The 14,690-nt window shown below is 35.3% G+C and overlaps 1 protein-coding gene across 1 annotated transcript in view; it reads right to left on the bottom strand.

Moving 5' to 3' along the window:
• LOC134528004 (transient receptor potential cation channel subfamily A member 1 homolog) overlaps window positions 1-14,381 on the bottom strand; it is a 36,773-nt gene extending 22,392 nt beyond the window's left edge. Inside the window, exons 1-4 of the mRNA XM_063361158.1 lie at window positions 14,147-14,381; window positions 12,693-12,787; window positions 7,729-7,845; window positions 5,117-5,191 (exon numbers count right to left, since the gene is read on the bottom strand). Coding sequence (XP_063217228.1) covers window positions 5,117-5,191; window positions 7,729-7,845; window positions 12,693-12,782 — 282 coding nt within the window. The 5' untranslated portion in view covers window positions 12,783-12,787; window positions 14,147-14,381. The remainder of the gene's footprint in view (window positions 1-5,116; window positions 5,192-7,728; window positions 7,846-12,692; window positions 12,788-14,146) is intronic.
• Between the last annotated feature and the right edge of the window lie 309 nt (window positions 14,382-14,690).

Raw genomic sequence — 14,690 nt, 5'->3', positions numbered from 1 at the left:
AGGGACGGATGCACATAGAGAACGTAACCAACGCCGGATGCAAAATGATCGAGCATTGACAAGAGCATCACTCAATCGCCTTGCGTTTGAATATGATCCTGAAATCAACTATTCGTCACATGCATTAATCTCGATTGGTAGTATGGACAAAAAGTGTCAACATTGTCATGCTTTCAAGTACAAAGGTGAATCAGCTGGTTTATGTTGCGCATCTGGAAAAATTTCACTGCATCGCTAAATCCACCGCCGGAACCTCTAAAAACACTTTTAGCTGGCACCACATCTCAATCGAAATTGTTTTTGCGAAAAATTCGTAAATTCAATTCATGCTTCCAAATGACATCATTTGGAGCAACAAAAATTGTTCATAATGAAGATGGTCGTAATTTCGAATCTACATTCAAAATTCAAGGTCAAGTGTACCACCAAATTCGTTCATTGCTCCCAATGCCTTATGCCGATCCAAAATTTTTACAAATTTATTTTATGGGCAATGAGGAGCAACAATCACACACACGCTGCGCTTACAACTATATAGAGCAGATGGAGGAACGAGAAATTGTGGACATTTTGGAAACGTTTTTGCAAAACCATAACCAGTTGTTGCAATTGTTCAAGACTTTTTCTAGCAGACTGCAAAACGACAACTACGCCATTATTATTAAAGCAGACAAAGTGCCCTACGGAGAGCACGCAGGCACATATAATGTTCCAACTATTAATGAAGTTGCAGTTGTTATGGCTGGTGACCCATGTGAACGTCGGGACATTTGCATTCAACGCAGAGATAATACGATGCAAATAATTCAAGACAATCATCGTTCTTACGATGCATTGCAGTATCCGTTGATATTTTGGGAAGGAGAAGATGGATACCATTTAAGTATTAAACAAAGGAATCCAACTACAGGTACAACTTATAGACTATCTTACAGATTTTTTTTTTCAAATAATTTCTGTATCTCTCATATATATATTTATTTGCAGGTGAAGAACTGATCAAGAAAGTTAGTGCTATGAACTTCTATGCATATCGATTGATGATTCGTGCTAATGAAGACAATACCATTCTCCGATGCAGACAGCTATTTCATCAGTATATTGTCGATATGTACGTAAAAATCGAAAGTGAGAGATTACGATACATAAAATTTAATCAAACAAAACTTCGTGCTGAGGAGTACATTCATTTGCGTGACGCCGTTATTGGTAACGTAGATGCATCTAATGACATCAACAACATCGGTAGCGCATATATTCTCCCATCATCATACATTGGTAGTCCGCGTCATATGCAAGAGTATATTCAAGACGCCATGACTTACGTACGTGCATATGGCCGACCAGATCTTTTTATCACATTTACGTGTAATCCAAACTGGGATGAAATTCAAAGTTTGTTGTTGCCAGGTCAAACATCGATGCATCGCCATGATATCACTGCACGTGTTTTTAAACAAAAATTAAAATCTTTGATGAATTTGATTACACATCACTCGGTATTTGGTGAAACACGTTGTTGGCTTTACTCTGTTGAATGGCAAAAACGGGGTTTACCTCATGCGCATATTTTGATTTGGTTGGTGGATAAAGTACGCCCAGAAGAAATCGACAAAATTATTTCAGCCGAAATTCCAGATCCGAATGTTGATCAAGAATTGTTTGACATTGTAACTACTAATATGATCCATGGTCCATGTGGTACTCTAAACATGATGTCACCATGTATGGACAATGGAAAATGTACGAAACGTTTTCCAAAACCATGCCAATCTGATACTATCACCAATATTGACGGTTATCCATCTTACCGGCGTAGAGACGTAGACAATGGCGGTCAATCATATGAATTGCGTCTGTCAAACGGTGTGAGAGTAGATATTGGTAATCGCTGGGTAGTTCCATATTCACCATTGCTGTGCAAAACCTATAAAGCGCACATAAACGTTGAACTATGCAGTTCAGTGAAATCTATAAAATACATTTGTAAGTATGTTCACAAGGGCAGTGATAAAGCTGTATTCGCTGTTCAAAATGTAAATGACAATGCCGAAATTACACGTTATCAAATGGGTCGATACATAAGCAGTAACGAAGCTATTTGGCGCATTTTTACGTTTCCTATACATGAAAGGGATCCTGCTGTTATACATTTGGCTGTGCATCTTGAAAACGGACAGCGTGTTTACTTTACAGAACAGACTGCACTACAACAAGCTTTAACGGCTCCAAAAACAACTCTTACTGAATTTTTCAACCTTTGTTGCCGACAAGATGTTGTTGGTCAATTCGCAAGGACATTAATGTATACTGATGTTCCTAAATTTTTTACGTGGAATAAACAATCAAAAAATTGGGAACCACGGAAACGAGGCATTCCAGTCCCAGGATTCACCGACATATTTATGACAAATACTTTAGGTCGAATATATACAGTTCATCCTAAGCAACGCGAATGTTTTTTTTTTGCGTTTGTTATTGGTTAACGTTCCTGGACCAACATCTTTCCGATATTTGGGAAAAGTCAATGGTACTTTATACGACACTTTCTTTGATGCGTGTCGTGAGTTACATTTATTGGAGGATGATAACCATTGGGATCTCACACTTGCAGATGCAGCACTGAGCTCATCTCCACAACAAATTCGTCAATTATTTTCAATAATATTGACAATGTGTTTTCCGTCTGAAGCATCTGCTTTGTGGGACAAATATAAAGACTCAATGAGTGAGGATATTTTACATCGGATTAGAATTACTAATCAAAATCAAAATATTGAATTCTCCGCAGAAATATATAATGAGTCATTAATAATTATTGAGGATATTTGTATTCTTATTTCGAATATGCCGCTCATCCATTTCGGCATGCCAGCGCCGAACCGCCCAGCAGTAGATACCATCAACAGCGATGTTCAACGGGAACACCACTTCGATAGAACTTCTTTGGCTACTTTTGTTGCCAATAATGAACAATTGCTCACTGCTGAGCAATGAAATGTATATGATCAAATTAATGTATCAATTGCAGCGCAACAAGGTGGATTCTTTTTTTTTTGGATGCACCAGGTGGTACTGGTAAAACATTCCTCATTTCATTGATACTTGCGCGCATCCGATCACAAAATAATATTGCATTGGCTATTGCTTCATCAGGAATCGCTGCAACGTTACTTGATGGTGGACGGACGGCGCATTCAGCGCTTAAATTGCCTTTGAATGTTCACACAAATCCCGAAGCAATGTGTAACATAAAGAAGCATTCAGGCATGGCTCAAGTTTTGAGAAAATGCAAAATTATTATCTGGGATGAATGTACCATGGCCCACAAGCATTCTCTTGAAGCTCTCGACAGGTCCCTGAAAGATATCAAAGATAATACTAGGCTTTTCGGTGGTGCTCTATTGTTGCTGTCTGGTGATTTCAGACAAACATTACCAGTCATTCCACGCGCGACATATGCAGACGAAATAAACGCATGTTTAAAAGAATCTTATCTATGGCGAAGTGTCAGCAAATTATGCCTTACTACTAATATGCGCGTTCAACTTCAAAATGATCCATTAGCGTCAAGATTCTCTGAACAATTGTTGGATATTGGCAATGGTAAAATTGAATTGTATGAAGATACACAATATATTCGACTTCCAGAGAATTTTCGCAACATGGTGGCTACCAAAGATGAGTTAATAAACAGTATCTTTCCAGATTTGAGAAATAATTGTACTAATCATGGATGGCTACGAGAGCGAGCAATTTTAGCTGCGAAAAATTTAGATGTTGATGCCATCAATTTCAAAATACAGCAATTACTGCCTGTAATGAAACTACATTTAAATCGATCGACACTGTTGTTGATCCTGATGAAGTTGTTAACTATCCTGTAGAATTTTTAAATTCATTAGATTTACCTGGAATGCCACCACATAATTTGCGACTGAAGGTTGGTTCACCTATAATTTTGCTTCGAAATTTGAATGCTCCGAAATTATGTAATGGGACGCGATTAGTTATAAAAAAAATCATGGGCAACATTCTTGAAGCTACTATTTTGAGTGGAAAATTTCAAGGTGAGGTTGTACTTCTACCACGGATCCCAATGATTCCTTCAGATTCGCTTATACCATTCAAACGTTTACAATTTACAATCCGCTTGGCATATGCTATGACTATAAATAAGTCACACGGCCAAACCATGACAATTTGTGGCTTAGATTTAGAAAATCCGTGTTTTTCTCACGGTCTGTTATATGTTGCGTGTTCCAGAGTTGGAAAACCATCGAATTTGTTTGTTTATACACCTCAAGGATTAACTAAAAATAGTTTACATCCAATAGCATTAAGATAAATTAAGTTTTTGTAAATTAATAAATAAATGTTATAAAATAGTTTCATTATAAGATTGTTTACCTTTACTTAAAACAAGTTAAAGTTTGTATTTACGATGCTGTTATTGCCACACTCCACGGATAATATCCCAACCTGTAATCAGTCATTTCATTCACTTAAAATTTTCGGTGACGCCTAGAAATATCCGTGTCAATAATCATAGACAGTGGCTGCTATTGTCCAGTCTACAAATTTCATCCGTGGAGTGTGGTAATAGATGCATCTTTTTAGTTAACACAGCTTCTACATTTCACTTCACTCATACAGTATATGCATACTTACACACACAGTATATACTCACATGCTACCGATCGGTCGAATTTGTATAAGTGTACATGTAATGAAGTTAGATATTAAAATAGCTCTTGAATAATAATTTTCATCAAAACAGTCCAGATTGTTACAGCTTATTGAAGAATGTTTGAAATTTTCGAATTAACGACGTGTGTACAGGACAACGTCTGTCGGGTCTGCTAGTATATATATATATATATATATATATATATATATATATATATATATATATATATAGTTCAGTATTACATATACTTAATTCATCGATTTATAATAAGAAAACCAAGGGTACAATTTTTAGTATTATTGTAACTCGATACATTGAAAATATCGATATTTTATCTGTATTAATATCATGCAAACAATTTATGAACAGATCGATGTATAGATATTTGGGAAAATGTTGCCATCTTAGGTGTAATGTGCTACTTACGAGAATAACGGAGTTGTTGAACTCGGCTTCAAGGTCACTTATGTTGGTTAGCGACACGCCCCTCGTCTCCACAACCTGAGAATAGGTGTAAAAAAAACCCTAAATACAAGAGCGTGCAAGAAATCGCACCAGATCAGAAATCATTAGTTGTACTGCAGAATTACGCGAACCGCACCAAAAAATATTTTCTGTACTTAAAAAAAAAATGCTTATAGAAACAAATTTGCCAAGAAATAGTTTATGATAGATAATGCACTAAAGATAGTGTAACTTTGTAAAACACATGGATGTAGATATTTTTACATATATGAATCACGTTTTTCGAGATAAAATTGGAATTTTAATACAAAAATTGACGCATAATTTTATTTTCTTTAATTGACTTTTCATTAAAGTATTTCTTTTTTTAAACCATGGAAATATGAGAATATTTAATAAATTGAATTTGTTTTGTTGTATTATGCTTATTAATACTGAAAAGTTATTGAGGAAACGGTTTACAAATAATTCAAACTATGGGAGGTACTGGAACAACACAAAGCATAAATACCCGGGTAAGAATGAGAATCCAGTATTGTATTTCTACGGAAGCTAATTTGTAGTGATACGGTTGTTTTCATGTAAATATACAAATTAAAAAATATTGTATTTTCTCATGAATATTTCTGTTGAAGTTACAAAAAATTACAGTGTGACATATAGGTTTTTATACTTTAGAAACTTATCAGTAACATTTTCTCTGTAGGTACACTAAGACTTTTAAAGTAGACTTTATGCTTACGGCAGGTATTTAGTTGTCTTACATACTACATGCCTATAAAGATATACACACATAAACAGTGTGTTTACGATCAGCACTGACAACGCATGACATGTGATTCCTTAAAAGAAAATAACACTAAAATATTTTCCAAATGATTCTTTAACGTTGATTGATTATATATAGTGATTTTTATGTGCAATTTAAAAATTCAACGTTTTTAATTTTATATGTGTTGTAAATCACTTACAGCTAAGTAATAAATCGGCAAATAATATTTATTATGACCAAAATATTACAATAGCGAAAACATGTTCGACAATATAGTATTTTATCTTTAATAAAATGGGGGTCGCCTAATAGTATAAAATTATATTAAAAAACTTTTGACCAGCCCCATTAAAAAAAAGGTGGAATGATACTGTCAACAAAGTTTTCACACATTTAATATCTATGTTATTCGCAACATTTTTGGCCTGTTCGTTACTTTACTTCAAATAATCATAGATATAAAATAAAATGGATTGTCACTAAATACTTTTTTGTATCACACGTAACTAACTTGGTCATTACATTTTGGGGGAAAAAATAAATATGATTTGGTTTTTTTTTAGGATCATTTGACATCAGCTTTCACTGTTGTTAGGGAACATTTGGTTTACATATTTATAAACCCTTAACTGAGAGAACAAATTTTTAAGTATTATCGAATTTCAATTTCGCCATCAATAGGGCTATGTATTTCCGCGAAAAGATTTCCAGACCAGCAGTGTGTTAAAACCTTGTGGCATTGTCTGTGTTTCGTGTTTGGCTGGGTTTATCTCAGGCACATGTCTACTGTCAGCATACCAGTCATAGCCATCCAGTGCAGAAGCAAACGCGTCCTGCCTGATTGGCCCAGCCAAATATGGCAATGGCTTCTCTTGTAAACGGCCACCAATTACAAGTGAACAATTGCGGGCATACCTAAATTGCAGCCCAATAAGCGATGAGATATTTTCCAAAAATTCATACCCCTCGTTATCAAAAAGCTTCAAGTTGGTTGACCAACTTCGCTGATAGTACTTCAGGCTTAGCACCTATGCTAAGACATGGATGGTGTGATTTTTCTAAAATTGCAACATAAGTTTAAATACATTTGTAAGCTAAGCGATAAACTATCCTACGGTATAAAAACAATGCTTCAAATTGCCCAATAATATAAAGTAAAATATTCAAGTAGCTGAATAAACAGTGCAAAAGGGATAGTAAAACAACCTTGATAGGAAAACAACCTTACAGCATTTTACATATTTTTGATTAAATTTTGACACGTTGAAAAAAAAAAATTCGTGATTAAAGATTACTTCATAAATTAGTACTGCTCGTTAGCACAGACTTGCAGACTAAGTAAAACGCATACAATGCATTATCAAGACTGGCACTTTATCCCCTCCAGTTATTTCAGTAGCACATACTAAACAAATTTTTGGTACATAGTTAAGAAATATTTAATTCTTAACTTCATGAAAGAAAAAATATACCTATAGGCCTACTCTTCAGGGAAAGATGTGGCTTGTAAGCATGGCGAAGGAAGTTAGTAAAGCCTATTGAAATATAGAATTTTTTTTTTTTAGCTAGTTAAAAGATTAAACAAACTTAGATGTTTATTCTAATACATATACTAAAAAAAAAAAATTTCGCTGATAAAATTAAAATGAAATACCCAGTTTTAACAAAGCATAATTTTTTTCGACTAACGCACTCAAGAATTTTTCTTTGACAAACCGGCCGTAATGTAATAATTGTTATTGTCAACTAACTCATGATGAACTAAATATGATAATAAAAAACTTAATTTTTCACTACTCACCAACTGTCGCAACTTATTCAGTTCATCTTCCAGCCGCTCTTTCTCTTCCACGAGATAAGTAAAAAAATTGTGTAACGCCAAATCACTCAGCGGTTTGTCGTCAGGTACTTGAACTTCCTGAAATAAAACACAAATTTTCTCGATTGTTACGGTTAACGAAGAGCTCTGTGCAAACCTTTTTTTTTTTCAAACGTATTCAGTCACGCTGTAGTCGGTTAGGTGGCTTACATTTTTAACAAACTTTAAGGTGGCCACCTGGTTGAATGCACGAGGTCTCAAATTTGCGGAAGTGATATAAGTGAGAAATTCACATTGTGCACCACTCGCATCTTCGGCCCTACGTGCAAGGTGCTAAGAGCTCGCATTCTTGTTATCTAACGGTGACAAGCTTATATGAGGCTTTAATCAGCGAGTCTCCAAATTTTATTGAAGAATAATAGAACACTTAATGATCTTGCATTGATCTATACAACTTCGAATGATACATACAATTTTTTTAATATAAAATATCTTATAAAAAACACAACTAAAGTATAAAATGATATTTAGCTGCTATATGATTTCTTAATCGTTATTCGCAGTGACAGGTATTTTTCACGAAATTAATTCGAGTACAGCTGTAGGTTAGAAAAATGTAGCATCGTATGTGTTCTTTCAGTGGTTGACTTCCTTTCAGGTACATATTTGCTCTTGGCGCACAACTCACAGTAAATTTGTGCGGAAGCAAACGCGCACTGTATGGCGCCAATTTCAAGAAAGAAACAGCTAATGTAGGCATAACATATTGCAGTCTAACTAGCGGTAAGAGAAGGATGAGGGTGGATAAAGACCTTTCTCCAGCCATAGTCACGCACTTCTATTAATCGAATACGATCAATATAATTAAGATAATTCTCTACTTGACTTTCTGAAATGATTGAATACACATGTTTTAAAATATCTACTCCCTTTTAAATGTAATTATGCGATTATTAATTGTAAGCAAAAGGTTTTTTTTTTTGAGGAATTGCTTTACCACGAATTATTTTCGTGTAATATAACTGTCTGTCCTAATGTTTAAACCTATGTTACGAAACTGGAGTGTGAAAAAGGGTGATAAAGTAATCATAAAACAATTACCTTGAATGGCATGTAGAAGTAAGATATAAATTTCATGGATATAAATTGGTGGGCTAATAATCCTAAAATTTTACGGAAACTTTACCACTTATTTTCAAGCAAAGGTACGCAGAAATATTTGTTTCTGTACTTATACAAAAGATTTATTTGGAAACCAGTTGCCAATAAACAGTTTGCAATACTACAAGAAAGATATTGTTACGAACGCGAGAGAACAGACCGCGATGCCAGGTTGGGAGCTGGCTGGCGGCCCCCGCACGGCCACTGACGTCATGCGCCCTCCATTGACTAAGGCATACCATGCATGCCTGGCCGGATTACAAGGGTCGTCGCCACCCCCTCCCCCCTTCGCTCCCCGCGCGGCGTCCTGCCTCGGCGCCGTTATCTGTCGCTGAGCGGCCTTGGGAATTCCGCGGGCCGCCGCGTGAAGTCACGTGAGAAAACGACGCTGTTCTCGACGCTTCGGTCGTCGGGTCGGCGCGGGATGACGCGACTGACCCCAGCTGCGCTCGTCGGTTCTGTAAAGGGCACCGCACACTATTTAAGGGGCCCGCCTCGTCAGGGGTGTATGTGTGTTAGTGAGGCGGGATGATAAGCGCGACGCTCGCTGGTGCTTCCAGCGCGTTATAGCCTCTAAGCGCAAGTCTCTGAACTGGCGCGCATTCGTCTCGTCGTCACAGGATAACTGTGAAATTTGAGCGGTGACCGTAACATTATATAGCGGAGAAATGAAGATAAAGGTGTTATGCAAGCCCCTTAAGTGCTTTCAAGAATCTGTACTGATTGTTTTATGCCTAAAAATTACTCTGAAAACACGCGTTTTAGGCATTTTAACGCTTCTAAAAATACATTTTAAAAACTTAATCCGAAATTAAAAGTACTTTACGGTCCTCAGCGAACTCTTAAATGCTATTCGTAAATAGGCCCCACTCGGATATCTTGACTAGTTTTGAAATCGCGTTGTTTTTCCTGAAGCTCTGCACACCGTATGTGTGCCCAGGTAGGCGGGCCCCTTAAGCCACGACGCCGGCCTCCGCGGAAGTTCCAGGCGGAGTTCCGTGGGATCCCGAGCGGAGGGAAGTGCGACGGCGGCGACGGAGTGCGGCGAGAGTTCGGCGACGGAGTTTGGCGACGGAGTCCCGCAACGGTGTTCCTCGAGGAGTGCTGAGGCGAGAGTTGCGCGAGGAGTGCGGTCCAGTTAGGAGTGCCGTGTGTAAGAACTTGAGACACTGAGTGACTTGGGAATAAACATTTTTAAGTGCGAGTAATTGGTAATTGTCATTTTTGAGTAAGATTTTATATTATTACTGTAAATATTAGTAATAAATAAAACAGTGTAAAAATAAACATAATTGGGTTATCCCTATACGAACCCAGCAGTTCACCCCACAATTATTAAAATCGTCACAATATTGCAACTTTGTAAAACACATGGCTATAGTGATTTTTACATATAAAATGGCTTTTCGAGATAATAGTAAGAATATCTTACGAAAATTGACACATTATTTTACATTTCAATTGTTTATTTTCACTCAAGCATATATTTATAAAACACGGAAAAAATAAATGAATATTCAACAAATTACCTTATTTTTTGTATCATGCTTATTATTTTCGCAGTTAACACTGGAAAAATAATTATGGAACACTTAAAAAATAACTTTAAATATTGTATGTACTGTGACAACTCATAGCATGAATTTCTGGGTAAGAATCCGAATCAAATATTATAATATTACTACAATATTGTAGTGATACAGTTGCTTTCGTGTAACTGCACAAATGTTCAAATGTCAATCATTTTATGTGAATATTTCTGTTCAATTAACAAAAAAATAAATTGTATGTACGTTTCTTCTCATTAAATTATTTGTACCATAGTTAATTTCACACGTAATAGAATACTGCAAGCAAAGATAATCATCCAGCTGTCAGGTGGGCGAACTCTAAAAGACAGGGTTGTTCTCACGTGAGCGCAGCCACTTCTATGGGTGACCAACACACTCACTGGCGGATTATGCTTGGAATTTCGGGGTGAGTGGATTGCGGGTAAAATAAAGGGGTTAGGGGGAGGCCACTGACTTAAGGGTTTTGGACGGAAATGAATAACAATCAGTTAAATGATGAGCCCGAAATTTTTAAAAATAAGAGCCTTTTGAAAGACCAATTTAACGGATTTATGACAACTTTAAATGTCATTAGCAAACCTATGGTCTCTTTGGAGAATTCAACCAAAAAAATCAGAACATACAGTTCAGAGAAATCACCCAAAATATGTCTGCAAAAGGATTTTTTTAAATAAGGTTAGTTAAATTTATTCACCCAACATTTATTGTTTATATTTAGAGACCGGAAGACATCTCTGATTCATTTCGTGCTAAGATAAAATTTAAATACTTGCACATTTGGAATCATTATGTTATAGGCTGACAGTTAACCCGAATAACCTTGGGCCAGTGAGAGACCATCAACCAAAGAAGCATAAGGCTACCCAGACGAGAAGCCTCGCAAGTCAGTTGCCAATAAACACGTGGTATTTCCCCAAGTAAGCAGAGGATAATGGAAGCTATCCTAGAGGTCAATGAATCTACGAATATTTACAGCCCCTATAGATAAAGTAGATATTTTTTTAGTATGTGAATTATAATTAATACGTAGCATTGAATATTGCAATAATATAAAATAACATTATTAATTGAACCTGCTAGAAATGTTCAGTTCCTACCTGCCTATCCCTTAATTTCCTTTAGCTGTAGGGTTTCGGGAAGGGGTGGAGGTGGTTATCATCCCCATCTCGCCTCCCGTAGGACATAGCCCATTCCACATCGCGGATGGTTCAGATCAAAAAGGAACATTGCGTCTTACTCAAGCGATGGCCAACGACAAGCTCTTTATTTCTGGAGTATGAGTGGTAGTGTTTACCATTAAATTGTAGAGTATCCACAAAAATAATATTATTTATAATGTTAAATATTTTGTATGTGAGTGGTGTCAGAAATGTATAAAATCCTTGCTTGAAGGAATTGAATAGTCTACAAAAAGAGGCATTCATGACTGTACTATGTGTGGACGTTAATTTGTGTGTGTAAATGCATTACGAATTTCATGCTTAGAAAAGAGTGATATCTATAGGTTTAGAGTGATGCGAACAAAAAAAATCCATCATATGATAACGATATAACATCTGATAAATGGTTTAAAGATTTATTCACAGCACACCTTAAACTACTTTAGTACCTATTTTACTATTTTACCATAAACTAATTAGACAGATTTTGCGTGATACTTTGAAAAATTAGCTAAATAAAAAATGTACAATTTTTATTTATGGCCTTCGTATAGCATATTATTATCAAATCTAACAGTATTCTGAAAATATATTTAATTGACTGATCCGACACTTGTACATTTTTACTATATAAAAAAATTGATAAAATATTCAAGACAGACAGTAAAATAATCAACAATTAGTTTTTTCCCTGTAAAATAAAATGAAATACAAAACATAAATTCTCAGAGCTTGCATCATGTATAGCTATACAACAGTACACAGGAGACATAGGATTCCTGTATAACTAATTTATTATTATTTATATTTTATTTTATTTTAACCACATGCGATAGGGTTAAATTGCATTCTGTTAGCTTATATTTTTACACAATGGCTTGATTTGTTAGTTTAAGAAGTAACCATATAATTTTATTTGTCTAGTAAATTTAAAAATAAAGTAATGTACTGTGGTTGAATGCGTGTTTTTGAAATTATGTTCTAATTTTTAACCTGAACTCTACTTATGCAAAGCAGTGGTTGTTAACTCCACAAACTTGATGTCTCTTCTTACCTGGTCACCCTGAGTGTCTTCAATGGACCTGCATTCAACACTAACGAAAAAAATAAGACCAATAATGAATAATGATCTCGTAGTCTTCATTGTGCCTAAAAGGAAAACAAAACAGCATAATGACAAGTACACAGAAATAATTTTCTGTACTTTTACAAAAGATTATTTCGGAAACCAGTTTCCCAGAAATAGTTTGTAAAACACTACGATAAAATAATGTAACTTAGCACTACACATGGCTATGGTATTTTTTTTATTTATATTAAATACGTGTTTCGAGATAATATTGAGTATTTATTTCCAAAATTGACACAGAATTTTATTTTTATATTGATGTTTAATTCAAGCATGTCTTTTTAAACCATGTAAAATGTAATATAATTTTTAATAATTGGACTTTAATTTGTTATATTATCCTTTTTAATGTGTGCAGATAATACAGGAACGCTATTCAGGGAACAGTTTATAAATAACTTTAACTATTGGAGGTAATGGGACAACACAAAGCATAAATGCCTGGGTAAGAAACTGAACCCAGTATAATGTGAACGCTATTTGGTAGTGATAAATTTGTTTTAATTAAATGTAGACATTTACATATATCTATAAGTTAACATAAATATTTTTGTTCCACTTAAAAACAAAATGCAGTATACAGAAGTATTAAACTGAATTAATGTGAAAGTTAATAGTAAATACATTTCATTTAAATTAACTGGTAATTCATAATTTTAATTTATATACGTAAATATAAAGTAATTTTTAACACGTCAACCTGATTAAGGTTTTAGATGATATTAAGTTGTAATAATATCTAAAAAAAAGTATTTTTATTGAAAAAAAAATTCTTGATTCACATACTGATACTTTAGATAGTGATATTGATACTTTAGATAAATATACGCAAAATTTGTTTTCATTTGCATTTCTGGACGCGATTCACACGTACTTTCCGCACTCGTCGCTAGAATTCGCTGCCGGAATCTTAAAAGTGGCGTCACACCTAGAAAGCAGCACTTTCGCTGTATCGACTATCGAACCATTAAGTTAGTAGATAGAAATTTTAAACTACTATGAAACGGCTCCGACGAAATCGAAAATACTAAAAAAAAAGATACTTAACCCCGGTTTTGTATCTGATTTTCGACAAGGAATTTTATTAAAATACTGTACGTCTTGTTAAAATTCATTAAACATTTAACATGATAACATTTCCACTTGTTATTGTGAAATTTTGTTTACACCATCCACCATAGATAGCAGCACCGTTGACAGCAACACATTTTCGTCGCATCCACGAAATTACTCCCATTAAACGTCGTACACCGAGAACTAAGATGTTTCACATCAGTACGTGGAAAAAAAAAAGTATTGTAACACTTGCAAGTTAGAACACCTTATCAAGTCTCTGTTAAAGCACAATGTGTAAGATGAAGACGAGAACGTAGTGTTACCTGTTGTGTAAGGAAGTGGTACGTCCTATGATGTTGGTGGTTCACCGAGAAATAAACACACAGCTCGTCGCCTGCAAGCTGTGAAGCAGACTGCAATGAGACTCGCGTGGAACAAATGCAAACCAAGAACTACAGTAACAAACATCGACCGGGAGGTCAACGTAAGGTCGGTGTTATCTCCTTGCCCCATATCATAGCTCTCTGGTCACGTCGTCAAAGTTCCAAGAAAATTCCTTGTCAGAGGCGTATTTTTCTTGCAAGGCCTTGTTGAGAAGCTGTGCTTGACGACGTCACACGACAGAAAAATATCGCGTTTTCCTGAACATGCGGTTATGACCCGTGTGAACGAACAAAAATACACTATTATATAGGGCCTACCTATTATATGTATTACACATGCACCAAACATACAACCACCACCATTGCACCAATGGACATGTTTGATTCAAACGTCTCATTCAATTAGAAAAATCAGTCTGCATGAACACATTTCAGAAATGTCAAAAAATTAAACATAAAATTTTTTTTAAAAAAATGGGACGGA

Source organism: Bacillus rossius, chromosome 1 (assembly GCF_032445375.1).
Source record: "Bacillus rossius redtenbacheri isolate Brsri chromosome 1, Brsri_v3, whole genome shotgun sequence".
NCBI lineage: Eukaryota > Metazoa > Arthropoda > Insecta > Phasmatodea > Bacillidae > Bacillus > Bacillus rossius.
The sequence above is the reverse complement of the archived record's forward strand: the minus strand, read 5'-3'. Positions and strand labels throughout refer to the sequence as shown.